This window comes from Lipotes vexillifer, unplaced genomic scaffold (assembly GCF_000442215.2).
Source record: "Lipotes vexillifer unplaced genomic scaffold, Lipotes_vexillifer_v1.1 scaffold54, whole genome shotgun sequence".
Lineage (NCBI taxonomy): Eukaryota > Metazoa > Chordata > Mammalia > Artiodactyla > Lipotidae > Lipotes > Lipotes vexillifer.
This window is the reverse complement of record NW_006789324.1, coordinates 3,015,835-3,035,197: the sequence shown is the minus strand read 5'-3', so window position 1 is coordinate 3,035,197 and position 19,363 is coordinate 3,015,835. Positions and strand designations below refer to the sequence as shown.

Here is a 19,363-nt window from a genome sequence, read left to right as displayed (position 1 = left end):
GGAAAGAGAAAGGGAAAGAAAAAAAGAATTAGAAAAAGAAGAAGAAAAGCCAAAAGAAGGAAGTAAAATTCCAGAGAAAATGATTTAGTCTTGGGCCATGGTTCTCATCAGAAGCTCCTCTAGGATTTGTTAAAACACAGATTAATGGGTCCCACTCCCTGAGTTTCTAATTCAATAGATGGGGTGAAGCCAGAGAGTCTGCATTTCTAATATATTTCCAGGTAACGTTCATGCTGCTGGTCTGGGGATCATGCTTTGAGAACCACTGGTTTACGGTAAATAAACACCTAACAAATGAACTCTTCACCTTAGAAAAATAGGTCTCTGTGGGACTCCCTTAATAATCTGTTAACAAATAAGTGCTGAGCTAATTAGTACTAATCACAGGCAGTACACCATTGTGGTAAAAAGCCTGCATTCTGGGGCCAGACTGCCTGGGTTCAAATCCCAGCTCTGCTGCTCATCAGCTGTGTGGTCTTGGACAAGGTCCTTGGCCTCTCTGAGCCTCAGTTTTTTTCTCTGTAAAATATGCATGGTAATTATAGTACATATAAAACAAAGCTGCTGGGAGGACTGAAGGAGCTCGTATGTCTGAAGTGCACACAACAGTGCCAGCATGTGTTAAATACTGTTATTAGTATAAAATACCACTAAAATTATTATTATACTTTTTTCTACTAGAAGAGGTAATAGTTCTTCTAGAACTATTACCCTGTGTCAATCCCAGGGTTAGGTCTTGGGGATAGAGCTGCAGACCAAACATGCAAGGTCCTATACTCACCAAGTTACAGTTTAGAGCAAGGAAGACACAAGTAATTATTTACAGAGCATCATCTGCTTAAATCAGAGGGCTGGAAGCAGGGAAACAAGGAAAACGCTACAAAGTCATTTCAAACTGAAGATCAATCAGACATTAAGAACCTTTCTTAAACTGGAGTAAAAACCAATGGGAAAACATGATCCTGTGCAATCATACCATACAGCTCTTCTGGAACAAATGATTGTGGCTTTTAAAATATAATGATATGAAAAGAAAAATTCTTTCCAGTCAATCCCCCCAAACTTCTCTGCGCCTAATATGCATCCTATACTCTCCAAATAATTTCAACGAAGGCCAGATCTTAGGGCCAGAGGGAGGTGATCAATTCATTACAGATCAAACAAGAGGTGGAGACAAGTGCAGTGTGAGAGGAAGTAGGGTCTTCATCCTTTCTCCCCTGCTAGAAAGATGGGCCACAGAAAGGGGCACCACTTTGGAGCCATGCAAACCTAGGTTCAGATCCAGCCTCTCTGCTCCTTAGTGACTGTGTGATCTTGAATGTGTTCCTTGATCTCTCTGAGTCGCAGTTTCCTCATCTGTAAAAAGGACATACTGTAATGACACAAAAAGAAACACTTTTTCCAATCCCTCCCAAATTTCTCTGCACCTAATATGCGTCATACACGCTACAAAGGTGAATAAACTGTGGTTTCTTCATCCAAAGGGTTCCGAAGCTAGTACAAGAAAAACACGTGCCGAGAAACAATTACAGTACAACGAGAGAAGTGCTAGAAAACTAGAGGAACAATGAAGAGGGAGTGTCTAACTGCCCTGGGGAGTCTGTAGGGCTTCACAAACAACAGGACATTGAAGATGGATTCTGAAGGATGAGCAACAGCTCAGCAAGGAGAAAAGCAGGCAGATGATGTTCTAGAGAGAGGAACAGTATGTACAAAGAAGACAGGAAAAGGCCCAGGGACTGGGCAAGACGTCTGACAGGGCTGGAATCTTGGTGTGTGATGAAGAGTGGCTGGAGATGAAGACAGCTCCTGTCTCAGCTCTGTGAACATATCACCAGTTTTCCACATAATGAAATTTATTTGAAGCCATTTGGATGATGGTCAAAGATGATAAGGAAATCAATGCATAAAGGGATAGTCTGTGGGCTTTTTAATGTAAGTCTGAAGTTGTCCTTGCACTATCCCCCTCAGAAGGTCAATGTTTTAACGGCAGACACGGGTATTCAGCTCCATCTATGTGTGTCTCATATACCAGTAACAAATAACAATCACAGCACCAGGGGAAGCTGACATCTGTTGAATCCTAAGCACGCTGTCCTACAAGCTTTATACACGTGAATGCTTACAATCTCTACAGCAAGCCCACAGGGTACAAAGAGGAAAATGAAGTGCAGAAAAGGTAAGAAGCCTGCTCCAGGTCACACAATGAGTCCCAGGGCTGGCTTGTTACCCCAGAGCCCAAACTCAGTGGCTACCTTGAGTTTACATTCCTTCCTCCGTGAAGGGTGCTCTCACACCACTTCCCGGGCAAATCCACATCTTGAAGGGCCTGAAGCTTTTATATGGGGGAACTCGTAAAGAAAGGAATACAAAATTATGAATACAAGATCACGTACGGTAATGAATATTTACAATAAGAAAAAAATTAAAACAAATACCTGGAGCCTTGGGGATTTAGGTTCCCTTTTCCTGAGACCAGAAATGCCTACGTAGAAATGCTTCCTGACTGCAACCCCTCTCCACCCGGAACATTCTATGCCTCCCAACAACTACCTGCACTCACAGTGCCATGCGAGCAAGGGTCCCTGAAGCTTAAGCTTCAGTGTGTTCACTTCCTGGGAAGCCCACTTCCACCACCGCCTCAAAGTCTCTTAAACTTTCCCAAACCCTTTAGACAAAGGTCAGATGTTAGGGCCAGAAGGAGGTGATCAGTTCACTACAGACCAAACAAGAGGAGGAGACAAGTGCAGTGTGAAAGGCACTAGGGTTCCCATCCTTTCTCCCGATACAAGGATGGGCCATTGCAAGGGGCACTGCTTTGGAGCCATGCAAACCTAGGTTCAGATCCAGCCTCTGCTCCTCAGTAGCTGTGTGATCTTCAACATGTTCGTTGACCTCCCTGAGTCTTGGCTTCCTCATCTATAAAAATGATACACTGTAAGAATCAAATAGGATAACTTGCATATTGCCCAGGAATGTCAGCTCCCTTCCTCCGGGTAAGCCTTTCCTGGACTTTCTCCTCCTTTGTGTCCCTTACCCCACCCCAATTTCTGAGGTGGGTAGGTCAGTCCCTTCTCTGTACTCCCAGCATATTCTGTAGAGACCTCCGCTTGAGCACATGATTCTCTTAGTAATTCAGCAAGTACTCCCTGGATACAAAGATGAACACGGACGTGCTACCATCTTCAAGAAGCTGACGTCTAGTGGAGAACCACAGGTCAGGCCAGGGAGCCTTTCTCGGGCTGGGGCCGTGCCTCATTCCACTGGAAACCCTTGGACATGGGGCAGGTCAGACCCAACTCTCAGCCAGTGCCTGTGCCAGCCTCACTCGCCTGAGCCCCTCGCTCAGCTCCGCTCTCATCAGGCCCCAGTGACGCTGCTGGTCTGCACATCCATCGCATGGCTAGATCAATGAAGTTTAGCCTGCAGGGCATTGGGCCCACTGTTGGCTCTCACCTCAAGAACAAAGAAGAATACTGGCCCTTCCAAGGCAAAACACAGGCCAACTTCTCCCCCATGGATCCCTTTTCCTTTACGGGCAACAGTATGCAGACCCCTGGTCCTCCACTGAACTGCATTTAAAATAGCTTTTGTGAAGGACAGACACGGCGGCCATTTTCGTGTGTGTGCGTGCCCGCAGCAATGAACTGACTGTGACGCGAACTATGCGCACTCTTCCCACTTCTGACAGAATAGATGACATTGTGTCGTGGGCTGGGGAGGGGGTGGGGGCCCAGCGAAAGCAACCAAGCTGTAAGGTTTATGACACGAAATTCTGACAAAAAGCATTCTGAAGCCTCTTCCCCATCATCAAAAAACCACACTGGGCAAGATCAGAGCTTAACAGCCAACCAAAAAAACACATTCAATTCCTGAGATCATTTTCCTGAAATAGAAAACTACATATGTTTCTCAAATTTCACATCAAGCCACTGCAGAGGCCAGACTGCAGGGCCGAATTGGGCCAAAGTAAGTAAGAGAGAGAGACAGACAGACAGACAGACAGACAGACAGAGAGGGAGAGGGAGGGAGGGAGAGAGGAAGAGAAGGAGAGGAGGGGAGGGGGAGGGGCTGGGAAAGGGAGTAAACAGAAGAAAATGAACCCATTCTTCCACATCACCACATTTCTCTAGCACAATCTAAACTTACAAACACCCCCAGTTTCACAGAACTTGTAGTTAGGGTTGCTTATCGGGCAGTCTTTACTTTGTCAAATTAAGACACGTTGCCTTGGATTAGCAAGACTCCTCAAATTCAAAATGACTTCATGGTTGGCTCAGAGTTCAGTGTCTCTAGGGCCAGCCGCCAGGAACATATCCACTGCGGGCCTCCCCGCCCCCTCCATACTGACCTGCCTGACTTTTCCATGGAGACCGCAGAGCAAAAGCCCAAGCAGACAGGCTGTCAGCGCTAATTAAAAGTCCAAACACCTCTTCAGAAACTATCTCCAGCTCAATATTTATACAGAATATAAGACTCCTAACAGGCAGAGCTGGAGAAGGGAGCAGGAGGTTGAGGGCAGAAATAGGCTTGAATGGCATTTGGAACCCATTAATTTTTAAAAGACAGGCTGCCACTCTATACAGACCCAGAGAGTTTCAAAATGTAACGAAACCAGGAAGATGAATGAGCCGAAGATTGTTTAGAAAGCCTGCAGGAGAGCACTCAGCTTTTGAAAAGAATAATATCTGGGCAATAATGAGAGCTGACGCTTTTTATTGGTGAATGCAGTTTTTGGCACCTTCTCACAATACAGGTTGACAATTTTTCGTATTTAACAAAAGGAAAGGTAATCTTCTAAATGACTTGGGAACAAAGGACTCCCTGACTGCAATTTCTCAATAACATTTAAGAATTCTCTTCAAAGGTCCTTGACGATAATTTAGAGAGAGGAAGGAAGAAAACAAGAAGAAAGGAAGGTATACTAAAAAATATTAAACCAACTGGAAGAGGTGAAAAAAAGAAGGAAAGAGTATAGCATTTTGACACTAAATTACAGCCCCAAAGGTTGAATTTAATGTTAGACTTTTACAATACTTTTTCCAAAAAATGAGGTGTAAGAAAGAAGCCAAAGCAAGACTTTGGTCAACACCATTACCTCTCAGACTCAGAGTTTTTGTCCAGGGAGGGGCTAAATGGATCACTAGCTCAATCACCAAATCTTGCAGACAGACCAAGTGCCAGGGGCCCAAGGTTACCTGGCTGGACCACACACATCTTCCAAGCTTCAAACCACGCCACCCGCCAAAGCCTCACAGCCCTTACAGTATCATGGGTTCCAAGACTGAATACTGATACCTTTAATCAGAGTGAATGAAACTTGGAGGCTACCCAGAGTCGCACAGGTACAGCATATTCAAAAGGCCCAATAACTACGTTCACAAGAGTTCACCTACAGTGACAGCCATCCTGGATAGCAAACTAATTTAAGAGGCCACCAAGACTGAGATGTCCTGTCCATCCCGAGGGAGGCCTTCTCGGGTCAGAGAAAGGACCCCTAAACAATGTATGATGTGGGGATGTCCCCTTAAAACCTAACTCATACTTCACTTACTAGTTTCACCTTCAGGGTGAGACCCTTCTGGGAGTCTGTCATATCACCTGGAAAATGAGATCTCTATTTTTTAGCACTTTTACAGTTCCAAAACATTTTTGGCAAGGACTCTACCATCATACTATTTGTAAATGAGGAACCCCATCCCAAGATTGTTCTGCTTTACCATATTAAAGAGCAAACAAAACTAAATTCTAAAAGTGATTCGAGGTCTCAGAGAAAACTGTTAAGTAAAGGAAATGCTACATAGCTGCTCAACTGGAAAATTAGTCCTACTGGCCATTATCTTTCAGGCATACGGAACTCATGTCTAGAGGTAAGCACATGAGATCTGAAAAAAAAAAAGAGGAATGGATAAAAAAGATGTGGTATACACACACACAAACACACACACACACACACATACTATACTCAGCCATAAAAAAGAAATGAAATAATGCCATTTATAGCAACATGGACGGACACAGAGACTGTCATACTAAGTGAAATAAGGCAGACAAGACAAATATCCTATGATATCACTTATATGTGGCATTTTAAAAAAAAAGATCCAAATGAACTTATTTACAAAACAGAAACAGATGGCACAGACACGGAAGACAAACTTATGGTTACCAAAGGGGAAAGGGGGAGGGATAAATTAGGAGGCTGGGATTAATATATACACACTACTATATATAAAATAGATAACCAACAAGAACCTACTGTACAGCACAGGGAACTATACTCAATATTTCGTAATAACCTATAAGGGAAAAGAATCTGAAAAAGTATATATATATATATATATATATATATATATATCTGAATCACTGTGCTGTATACCTGTAACTAACACAACATTGTAAATCAACTATACTTCAATATATATATATACACACATATACACATATATCTTAAACAAAAGACCTAGAGGGGCTTCCCTGGTGGCGCAGTGGTTGAGAGTCCGCCTGCTGATGCAGGGGACACTGGTTCGCGCCCCGGTCTGGGAAGATCCCACATGCCGCAGAGCGGCTGGGCCCGTGAGCCGTGGCCGCTGAGCCTGTGCATCCGGAGCCTGTGCTCTGCAACGGGAGAGGTCACAACAGTGAGAGGCCCACGTACCAAAAAAAAAAAAAAAAAAGACCTAGAACAGTACCTGATACACAGCAGGTATTCAATACCAACTGGCTGTTATTTTTTTTTTTTTTTAAGTTATGGGAACTGAGCAAATTCAGACTAGTGGTTCTTATTGAAGGGTGCACATCATAACCACCCAATGTCACACATTTTTTACCACCTTTGTCCCAAAGGACAAATGTGGGGATTCCTAACCTTTTCCATCGAGATTTGCTCTACTGATGAACAGTGAAAGAAGAAACCTCAACCTTCCCCAGGGTTGGACTCAACGGAGCAGATAAAGAGGGACAGTCATTGATCCCATAGTTAAGCATTAGTGCAGGGCAGCAGCAGGACTCCCAGTCACTGGGGGTCTATGCCTCAACTGTAGGCATGGGTGAGAAGCCACGATGTGAGCACTCCGTTCCCCTCCTGCCCCGACAGCCCTGGCATATTCCATTCTCTCCTGCCCTTCCTGGACTTTCAGCCTCTGAATACTGACGGCCTGTGGTCTCCTGCCATCTGCTCATTTCTGCACGCCCACAACAACTCTGAGACCTCTGGAGACACTCTCACACCCTCCGACTCACAGAACCCTACAGGAAGGCAAGACAAAACCCAATGGGGGAGAGAAGTTGCCCAACAGGTTATTTGGTTTCTAAATGGCCCACTGTCCCCACCCCACCTGTAAGCTGTTTAAGTGAATTTAGCTTCACCTTAAAATGTAAAACTAAAAAGTAAAGACTGAAGGGAAAGATAAATGAAAGTAGCACTTCCTGTGTACTACTCTGTATTGCAAACTGGTTAGAGGTTTCACCCAGGGTGCTCCATTTTCTCCATAAAACAAAGCCATGTAATTTTTGTCCCCCTTCAACCATAAAAGGAACCTGGGATTGAGAAGGGTTAAATGACTTGCCCATGTTCACCCAGCTGATAAATGGCAGAGCAAAACTGTGAGCTAAGGAGTATTTGGCTCCAGCCCTTACAGGAATTTGAATAGTTTAAATAAATGTGTACCTACCTACTGCTAGACTAGAGAGAAGAGACCTCTTAGGTGCTCTATTAGCATACATGCAAAGAATAAATGAATGAGTAAGTGAAATGAATGAAGGAAGGAAACTATGAGCTACAGTTGTTTCAAACTATATATCACCACCCCTATGACCTGTCCTATGCTCACCCTTCTCTCTGTCACTATTATAGAAGGATTATAAATTAGTACCTGGGATAACGGTCAGTGTAACTTACTGAGAAATTACAATTTTGTGATTATCTTTTTATTTGCTCAGTATTAATTCTCGCTTTTTTTCTTTAGTAGTAAGAGAAACGCAACGCACCAACTAAAAGCCTATTTTATCCAGGCTCTAGCTGGATATGAGCATAAACCAATGACATGCAAGCAGAAGTATTATGCAGCTCTTCAAAGAAGGTTCTCTAAAGAAGGCTGACTCAGGTGTGTACATCCTTTTTATGCAACTCCTACCCTCCTTCCTTCTATATGAAATGTGGGCTGAAAAACAGACTCCATAAGCCATTTTGGACCATGACGTATCTTTGAGAATGGAAGTCAGGGCTGAAGATAATGAAGTAAAAATGCCAAAACAGTTAGTGTCCTTGATGAGTTTGTGGGACTGTCATAGTAGCCCAAAACTTTATACATCTGTATTTATTTACAGAAGAGAATAAACGCCTGTGTGTTCAAACCACTATGATTTTTAATTTTCTATTTTTTCTATTACTCATCAGTGAAGAGGTAAGGATAATTTTTCTTCTGTAGAGGGTGAGAGCACTCTTCTTTCCCCAAAATAAGGGTAAAGGAAATCTAATATTTACAGGCCATTTCTCAGCACTATTAAAGATACCAAAAAATAAGCTGATGCGAGAGGATTGACTGAATCATTCTTCCTAGAACCTAGAAGAACGGTTTTATACCACTGTTCTGAGAAATCATCCTTCAACACAACCATAAAACAATGCATATCAAAGAGTTTTAGCATCAATCTTATCAGAAATAACTTATTTTTTTCCCAGAACTCTTTAATTCTATGACACTACCTTCAGAATCCTTGTCAAGTTTCAACCAAGTTCTGGGCAAAAAATGTTACCTCTAGGATGACCTAAATTCAATCAATTTTACTTTCATTCAATAGATTTCTAACAAAAAATCAAGTCGTTAACCACAGTGAGAATCCACTTTACAGTTATGAGGGTGACTATAGGGAAAAAAAAAAAAAAAAAAAAAAAAAAAAAAAAAAAAAAAAAAAAACAGGAAAATAAAAACAGGTGAAGCTGTAGAGAAATTAGAATCCTCATACATTGCTGGTGGGAATGTTAAATGATGCAATTGCTATGGAAAAGCTCAGTGGGTGGGTCCTCAGAAAGCTAAACATAGGATTACCATGTGACCCAGCAATTCCACTCCTAGATATATACCCACAAGAATTGAAAGCAGAGACTCAAACAGATACTTATGCATCAATATTCACAGCAGCATTATTCATAATAGCCAAGAGGAAGAAACAACCCAATTACCCATCATGGGTCCACCAACAGATGAATGGAAAAGCAAAATGTAGCATATGCATACAATGGAATATCATTCAGCCGTAAAACAGGAAGGAAATTCTTACACGTTACAACATGGATGAATCTTGAAAGCATTATGCTAAGTGAAATAAGCCAGACATATAAGATCCTACTTATATAAGGTATCTAGAATGGGCAAATTCATAGAGATGGAAAGTAAATTAGAGGTTAACAGGGGCAGGGGAAGGCAGGAACAGGTAGTTGTTACTTAATGGTTACAGAGTTTGTGTTTGGGGTAACAAGTTTCGGAAATAGGTAGTGGTAATAGCTGTTCAACACCATGAATGTAATTGATGCCATTGAATTGGACACTTAAAATGGTAAATTTTATGCTATAGATATTTTACTAAAATTCATAAAAATAATGTAATCTATCAAAAGCACTGAACTATATACTTTAAATGAGTGACTTGTATAGTATGTGAATTCTCTCTCAATAAAGCTTTTTCTCTTTTTTAAATCAAGTCTTATCTTAGATATGCAACTGAGTGAGGTAATCAGGACGTCAAGTACTAAGGAAGGGATGTGGACTGCAGGCAGGCCACCAGAGGCAGATATTATCGTGGAAGTCTACCCCTTCTTCCTCCCGTGCTGCTGCCTCAGCCCTTAGGGAGGATGAGCCTGCTCCCTGCCCGCTCTCTCCACTAAGAGCAGCACCAGAGGAAGCGCAGCTGACTTTGGACCCCATCCCCTGACTTAATTTTCTCCAAGGGGGTAAGGGAAATCCTTCTGATTGCTGTGACACTGGAATATATTAAGCCACGTTTGAAGGGGGTCACTGTGTTAAAGATAGGGTACTAAGTCATTCCTAGAATAACATCGAGCCCACGCCTTCAATCTCCATGCCCAGGTGCAACCAGTGTGCCCTGGCTTTAGGTAAGCACACCTCAGCAGGATCTGCATTCATGTTGCTGACTCAGTTACTTGACTTGATGACATCTGGTTGGCATATCGGGCCTGCCTTCCTCCATATAAGAACACATACACCCGAAGATGTAAGTGCTGCTTTAGCCTCACTTCTGAGCTGCATTATCCACCCAGTATACCAGAAGCTCTATACGTTAAAGGTTAACAAGTATTTTCTAAGATAATGAGGTAGGTTTTCATTCTTCATCTAGCTAATATGCTCTGTATGTAGTCTCTATCAGTCAGAACTCCAATGGCAAGGAAAAGCGAGTGGCACTTTGAACAGTTAACAATAGGGTACCTGTTAGGAATTTAAATAATGAGGATTAATGTTAATTGTCCTAAGTGTGATAACAGCACTGTGGTTACACAGGAGAAGGACAGTACTCTTGGGGATCACATTGCAGAACTGATGAGGAAAGAAGGTGGTATCTGCAATTCATCTATAAATGGTTCAGCAAAATAAACACATATATGCATGTCAGAGATAGAACACTTTTAAGCACAATGTAACGAAAACGTTAATTGATGAATTATAGGTCTGGGGTCCCCAACGCCCCCGGGCCATGGACCGCTACTGAGCTCCGCCTCCTGTCAGATCAGCGGCGGCATTAGATTCTCATAGGAGCGAGAACCCTACTGTGAACTGCGCACTCGAGGGATCTAGGTTGCGCGCTCCTTATGAGAATCTAATGCCTGACGATCTGAGGTGGAGCTGAGGCGGTGATGCCAGTGCTGGGGAGCGGCTGCAAATACAGATTATCATCAGCAGAGAGGTTTGACTGCACAGAGACCATAATAAATCAACTGCTTGCAGACTCATATCAAAACCCTATCAGTGAGTGGCATGTGAAAACAAGCTCAGGGCTCCCACTGATTCTGCATTATGGTGAGCTGTATAATTATTTCATTATATATTACAGTGTAATAATAATAGAAATAAAGTGCACAATAAACGTAATGCACTTGAATCATCCCAAAACCACCCCCCGGCCAACCCCAGTCCGTGGAAAAATTGTCTTCCACAAAACAGGTCCCTGATGCCAAAAAGGCTGGAGACTGCTGACGTAGGTAAAGATATGGTGTTCCATATACCATTCTCTCAACTTTTCTGTAGCTTTAAATTTTTTTCAAAAATAACACCTTGGGGAAAATAGTAAAACGAACAAACAAAAACATGAATTCTCACCAACATTTAAGAAAACACTGAAATCCAATATAAATATTAGTAGTTGACATAAATAGGCAATCAATACATGTAAGACTAATAGATACAATTATTGACATTAATTGACATAAATTAATAAAACAAGTGGTTGATAAATATAAGAAAAGGTAACTGCATTTTATAACAAAAACGCACATTAAAATAAGAGATCATTTTAAGCCTAAAAACTTGGCAAAACTAACACAGACATTATACAGACATAAGATAGAATATTATACAGGTATCAAAAACATGTTTTCAGATAATATTTGATAGGGAAAATACATAGAGTAAAATAATAAATTGTATAAAGCAGATTTATAATTTAAAAAATGAAATACAGTAATAAGAGTCATTAAATAATGATACTATTTTTGAGATCCTGGAGATTATATTTGGAAAATGACTATAGATCTGGATCAATAACCTGCCATAATCTTCTCCTGACAGATTAGCAAATAACCATAAGAAAAATAACAGAATAATAATATCCCTTATAAACCCCACACATAGAGAACCATGCAAATCAGGAAAATAAGCTATTTTAAAAGGATTACAATTCTAAAGAACATAAATTCATCTCAAAGAAAATAGAATATTTACTGACAACTTTCACAGAATTGTACATTGTAGTGGGGGGGGGGAGTAATATATCATATACAAAATGTAAGGAAAAATAAACCTGAGATTCTAGAAACTCAGCCCTGTTTCCCCATATACCAGAGAAAACTCAGAAATTCTAACATATAACTTCTAAAGCAAACTAACCAAACTGTCTCTTGTGCATAAGGAACTTGGTAATCAATTTCTTTTTGTCCAAAGCAATAAAAATCAATGAATTGAGAATAGACAAATCTTCTATAAAAATAATTCAAAATAACGTATGTAGATAATGTCATCTTTAAGGAATTGAAGCATAACTCCCTACTCCTAGTGTTGGCTATGCATGGTGATTTCCTTCCAATAATACAAGACAGAAAGTGGAAAGGAGTAACTTTACAGTGGAGAAACCTGACAAACAATACCTCAGCCAGATAATTAAGATCAACATCAACAGTGATGACATGCTGCTAGTATGTACCCTTGATATGATATGACATGATAAGAATGGTACTCAATACAAACAGGCAGTGTAGTCTTCCTCCCCAAAACATACTTCCCATGTCTCATCATGAGAAAAAGTCAGACAAATTCCATTAGAGGGACATGCTATAATATATATGACCATGCTTCAAAACCATCAAGGTCATCAGAAACAAAGCTGAGAAACTGTCACAGCCAAGAAGAGACTAAGGAGATATGACTAAATGTATATGGTATCCTGGATAGGATCTTGGCCATTAGGTAAAAACTAAAGAAATATGATTAAGTATGGAATTTAGTTAATAATAATATATCAACATCAGTTCATCAATTGTTGACAAATGTATCACACAAACATAAGATGTTAATAATAAGGAAAACTAGGTGTCAAGTAAATGGGAACTCTCGTACTACCTTCACAACTTTTCTGTACATCTAAAACTAGGTTTAAAATAAAGTCTATTTGAAGCTATAACTGAATTTCAAAGGACATACTTTTAGATAATTTACAGAATATTGCCAACCCTTGATAATCTAGGAGAAATTGCTCTCAGTCCGCAATGTTAGAGGGAGTTCTTCTCCTGAACAGCAGTTGGGTTCTTATGTGTTCACTCAGTTAATCTTGATTATGTTCTCACCTTTTCTTTGGCCACTAGGAAGCTTGGAAACAAATCAATTAGTAATTATGATGAACCATATAGTTTCTATGAAGTTCTTGGCTTTATCTTATTCTATTAATATTTCACTCCATTGTGACTTTTTAATATTTTTATCACTGTTTTTGTCTTCTATTATCAGTCACCTCAAATCTCTTTAGAGGGAGGATTTATACATATGAATATGTTTTTGTCTGATTATACAAAATTTTATTATTCAAATTTCTGACTTCCCACTTCTCATGTTACCAAAATTCTGGACAGTTATCCACTAAAGGCTAGGATGTGGCAAATTACTAAAACGTTGAGCTTTAGTTCTTGAATTGCAAAATGGTAATACCACCACCTGTTTTAACTAATGGTTGGGAGGACTAATGGGGTTCACATTTGTTAAAAAGTTAGCACAGATATAGAGAATGCACTCAATAAATGATGACTATGATGATTATATAAATTATTATTTAAAAAAATAGCAATAATTATTTTCATCAATATAATGAAAAGAATGGAGCTAAATTACAAATTAATCATAGGCCAAAGTGGTGATTTTCTCAGTGACCCAGAAAAACAACAAGAGTAGCTGCCATATTTTAGAAGATAAGAACAATAAATAAAGTGAGGGGGGAGGGGAAAGCAGGAGAAGAGAGAAAAACAGATAAGAGGAGGAGGAGGAAGACTTCTTATACACTGTCACTGCCAAAAACAAGTCTGAAGGCTTAAGACAAGGTGAAATCTGATCACTTTTTTAGCCATGACTCCACTAGAATAATAAAAAGAAAAAAAGAAAGGGAAAAAACACACCCTCTAGCCTTTTTGGCACCCATTTCCCCAAAGCCTCCCAAAACAATCACAATAAGAGCCACATAAACACCAAATCTGAACCTCTCCTTGGCCCAGAGGATGCCAAGTTCATGTTCCACTGTCCAGAGATTTTTTTGGCATTCGTACATTCAAACTCAGACCCTCATCTTCCTTATTCTAGAAGATGGAAAGACAATGGGGATTTTTCATTAAAAGAACTGTGAATTGTTTAAATACTATGTGCTACACATTTTATCCACAGTACCTCTAACCCTGACAGGATGGCCAGATGAGGACCTGAATTTAGGCGGGGGGATGGGGGAGGGGGAGGGTGGTAAGTTACTCCAGTTTCTCACAGACAGTACATAGCAGAGACATTGAACCCAGGTCAGTCTGACTACAAGGATTTCCCTCTTTCCGCTAGGCCAGAAGCTTAATGCAAAGACTCCCTGCCAAAACCGACAGAGTAAGGAAACTAAATAAAATAGCTAGGGCTTCCCTGGTGGTGCAGTGGTTAAGAATCCACCTGCTGATGCAGGGGACACGGGTTCAAGCCCTGGTCCGGAAAGATCCCACATGCTACGGAGCAACTAAGCCCGTGTGCCACAACTACTGAGCCTGCGCTCTAGAGCCCACGAGCCACAACTACTGAGCCTGAGTGCCACAACTACTGAAGCCTGCATGCCTAGAGCCCATGCTCTGCAACAAGAGAAGCCACCCAGTGAGAAGCCCAAGCACCGCAACGAAGAGTAGCCCCCTCTCGCTGCAACAAGAGAAAAGCCCGCGTGCAGCAACAAAGACCTAACGCAGCCAAAAATAAATAAATAAATTCATAGAAAAATAAAATAGCTAATTTCTTCAGAAACTTTCTCAGCGCTGTGTTGGAAGTTCTTCTGTCACCTTACTCAGTCAGTCCATACAATAACCCCATGGAGTAAGTATTGTCATTACCCCAATTATATTTATAATTGAGAAAGCTCTGAGATTACTTGTTTTGCCTGATCATGCAGGTTGAAATAGAGAAGAAAGAATGAAGAGATTGAGGAAACAACAAAAAAGAAAGACAGATGTAAGAGAGAAGTGTGCCTGGGAGAGGGCAACCTTCTTTACAAGAGGAACTTGGTGTCTGGTGCCCAAGGTCCACAGACTCAGCTCTCCAGGAGAGCGAAGCTGGAAGGGAGGCCTCTGAAGGTGCTGGCGAGTATGGGCAAGGGGTGGGGAGGGGACTGCAAATACACAATAAGGAAAGTAGAATGAGTCATGAGTGTCTCAGCCAATAAAACATGGCGGGGATGACTGGACAGTCAATAAATCATTTCTGAGCACTTTCTGCTTCCTCAGGATTTCAGATTGTCACAGGTGGGCAATGGAAGCCCCCAAGCATGTTCTGATAGGCCAACGAGAAGCTGTCCATCTTTAAATTTACCAAATCCATCCGACCTTTCAAAATACGTCCAATCCTTCACAGGTATGGACCACCTTACATATTACTTTCACGTATACTCTGTTAGGCAATGTTGTCCCAACTTACCGGACCATATAACCACCTGGGGCACTTGTTAATCACACAAATTCCCAGGTATCCCATAGGGATTCTGATTCAGGAGGCTTGAGCCTGGAAACCCTGAGGATCTGGGCTTTGAATAAATGGTTCGGCTGATTCCTATAATCAGGCTAGTTTGGTATCACGATCCCCATTTTATAGATAAGGAAAGTGAGATTCAAAGAAGGTAAGGCCACTCCCAAGGTCACCAAACTCTTGCGTGGCAGAATTGAGGATAAGTCATGTTGTAGCTCCACAGTGGATAAGCAAAGCAATGCATTTAAATCCATCTGAGCCAGAGCTAGCTTCAAAAAGCTGGCTTCTTGGTGTCTTAATACGGCATTAGACACTTGGAAATGGGGGTGTAGACTATCTAGCACCATAAGAAAAACAGGGAGGACATCAATGAACTGGACTGATTAACATCCAAGGAAAAAGAGAAGGAAAATCAAGGTCCTCCTCCATCTGTAGTTCTGCTTTTGAGTTCTCAAGGCTTGTGGGGGCCAATGGATTGCTACCGATAACCACACTATTAGCACTGTTTTGACTCCTAGGTCCATTTGGCTAAAATAATCAAAACATTTCCTTCACTACTGCACAAAGATAGGGAAAAAAAAACTAGAGAAAGGTCCTGCCAGAAATAACTCTGGACAACTAATATCACACCAAAAGAGGAATGTCCAGATGAGATCTTCACCCAAACAACCCCCTCCCCATTGATGATAACAATATAATGGTGACTAATTGCACCTTCTGGGTTAAAGTTCAGACCACTCCTCCAGAGCCCTCTCCCCAGAGAGGGATGAGTACCTGAAGTTTACTGAGGCCATTTTAATATGCACGTGGATCCCCTCCACCCTAGCATTTCATTAGTGGGAGGGGAGAATAATCAACAAGATGAATGATGTGCTTGTGAAATACATCTTCTACTATCTCCTTTCTGGAAGCCCCTGCTGCCAAATGAACTATCACACTCTCATCAACTCTCTACAAGGAAAATCCAAATCATACAAAACGAGATAGACAGAAAGAGCACAGGGAAAATGGTACTCCCACTCCCAGCTTCTCATGAGTTTAAACAAAAGGGAAAATAGGGAGGATTTAGCACTCTCTAAAAGAGATGACTTTAAGATATACCTAAATATATACAGACTCACGCAGGTTTATCGGTCCTCTGGGAAATGATCCCCTTTCTCATATGCAATTCTAAATCATTTCCAAGATGAGAAGACCCCTCCCTGCCCTACTGCCCCCTCCCTTTGTGCATCCCCTGAAATCTGAGGTCAAGATGACAACAGGTTTGCATGCTTTGAGAGTACCTGTCCAATCTGTCCATATATATGCACATCTGCGCACACATCCATTGTAGCAGCCACAATCACACTCCATGAGTATTTTTAAAATTGTCTCTGATGTGTAGCACATAACTTATTTATAATATTTGTAATTTCTTGAGAAATACTGTTGACTTCAACATACATACTTCTACACTCTGGGATGATTCAGGTACGTTGATATAAAAAGCAAAATAGCTCCATTAACACACCCATCTAGTTAAAGTTAAAATCACCTTCCTTGAAAAACATAACTCTTGCCTTAATGTTAGGGGCCAAAAAATGTTTCTTTTATTCATCATGTAAAAAGTGCCTTTGGAAAAATAGTCACATTTCACAATGGACTATTCACGTCTCCTTTAAATGTGTCCAATTTTAATGAATGGTCTTCACCTTGGATACCCACATTCCAGGCCTCATAGGAACAATGGTGTTTGGGCATGTGCAGTGGAAGTGGAAGATGGATTCAAGATGTTTCAAGTACGCAAAATCGCATGCAGATGTACAAACAGTACATCCAGTCAAAGCGAGTTAAGAAAGCAATATATATATATATATACACACACACACACACAGACACCCGAGAATGGATGAACACAAATAAAATCCAACTCATAATTAACATACCGTGCTGTGACACCTGTTGCCTTCCACGATAAGAAGTCTGGGAGATCAAAGAAATGTCCCGCCTTATCCCAGCAAGTCTCTCTCAAGTTCTGCCAAATTAAATACATATTAGAATCAATTATGGGCTATTTTTCTCACCCTCTCCTCTTTCAATAATGTTTCAAAATTTTCAAAAGAAAAGCATAGCCAACAACGTCCAATAAAACATCTGTTCAGGGGCTGGGAATGGTGAGTGATATAAAAGCAGTACTATACAGGAAAGAAAAATTGGCAATTATTGATCCTTCCAAAAATGACTATAATTTCCCTTTTATTCCTCTTTGCCAACCTGGAGCAGGAGGAAGTACATTCTGCAAGGGTACACAATCCATCTTCCCAGTGAAGGGCAAGAGGATACTCTTCAAGACATATAAAAAGATTTCAAAGCTGAACAGCTGTGAACTGGGGAGAAAAACCACACTAAGAAATTACCCGATGAAATGCAATGTGTCCTGCCATGAAAAAGTCTCCCCAGGCTGACTGGTTCCAAAGGCAACAGGAATGATAGTCCCTGTCCACAAAGAACTTCCAATCTAAGCCAGAGAGAATGGTACGGAATCAAGCTATTCTTATAACTTTTTTAAACATTTGTTCCTTCCAATTTCTTCCACACTGCCAGTGTGGTCAGATTTTTTTTTCCTGCCACTGGGCTTTTTCCTTCCTCTGCCACCTCTGTCCAGAACACTCCTTCCTCACCCACCACCCTGTTGCTCTGCCCACTTCGGTTAACCCAATCCATACTTCCCTGGGGAGGTCTTTCAGGATCTCCTCCTCAGGTGAGGTCTGGCTGTCATATAACCCGTATGACCCCGCAAGTATTTGTATAATGTCCTTCTCTTCTGCTAGACTGTAAGCTCAATGAGGTCAAGGACCTTGTCAGTTTTATGCACCATAATATCCCACAACTGTCTTTTCTCCTCCCTGGCACAGGACTGGACCCTTAGCTGTAAGGTAGAAATCACATGACTCCAGTCCCCCTGACCCACTTAACCGGACTAGGGGTGGACATGTGACCTAACTGGGCCAATCAGATTCCTTCTCCCAGGAATTTAGAATCAGGATCCAAATGGAGCCATTAAACTTCTGCCTTTGAATGGAATTGGAGGTGAGATAAACTTGGAAACTGTGAAGTGGCCATTTTTTTTGCCAAGGACCTGGAGAAGCAGGACTTCAAAAAGAGAAGTGCAATACAGACAGAAGCAGCAGCAAGAAAGGTTTCCTACCACCCAGGCAACTCTCCATGTCCTGGTTTCAATTATTCCCTCCCCAAGAGGCTACAACAAAAAGGAATGTATCCTAAGTACATGGGTATCTTTGGGAACCTAAAGGGAACAAGACAGAAGATCCAAAAGAGACATATTCTAGTATCTGCTAGCAGGTGACACACAGCAGACGTTCGATAAATATGCATTGAACAGCTAGACAAACTGCTCAGTTTCACCTTCCAATCTGTCTCAGGTGAGAGGCGCTTCAGAGTTGACAAAGGATTTCCACATGTGTTACCTCTTTAGAACAACACAAAAGTCCTGAGTGCTGTTCTATTTTATAGACATACAACTATTCTTTATCTATATTTGCCCTCAAATTCTATGAGTTCTTCCTATTTTCTCTTCCCCTATCACCACTCTCTGAACACAGACATTCACGCACAGCAGAGAAACTGAGTATTAACCCGGGAACAGGGTCCCATTAAAACAATAATAACATCAAAAGGGCTCAGATGTAAAAGGCAGTGTTAAGCCCATTTTCTGTTGTTGTTGTTGGTTGTTTATTTTAAATTCCTAAGCATTTGGGTGAGCGCTTACATCTAGAAAGGGCTAAACTTTCCTTTGAACACCCATACGTCTTAATGTTAAACAAAGCAACACTTAAAGTTGACTAAATATGCCAAACGTAGTTCTGAACTAGCAGTATCTTTATATGCTAATA

At 41.2% G+C, this 19,363-nt stretch overlaps 1 protein-coding gene across 2 annotated transcripts in view; it reads right to left on the bottom strand.

Moving 5' to 3' along the window:
• The window catches only part of FGGY (FGGY carbohydrate kinase domain containing), a 412,679-nt gene that overhangs the window by 338,316 nt on the left and 55,000 nt on the right, over positions 1 to 19,363 (bottom strand). For both annotated transcript variants that reach the window (XM_007462576.1, XM_007462575.1), the window contains one exon: positions 17,396 to 17,484. In XM_007462576.1, the coding sequence (XP_007462638.1) occupies positions 17,396 to 17,484 (89 nt within the window). The remainder of the gene's footprint in view (positions 1 to 17,395; positions 17,485 to 19,363) is intronic.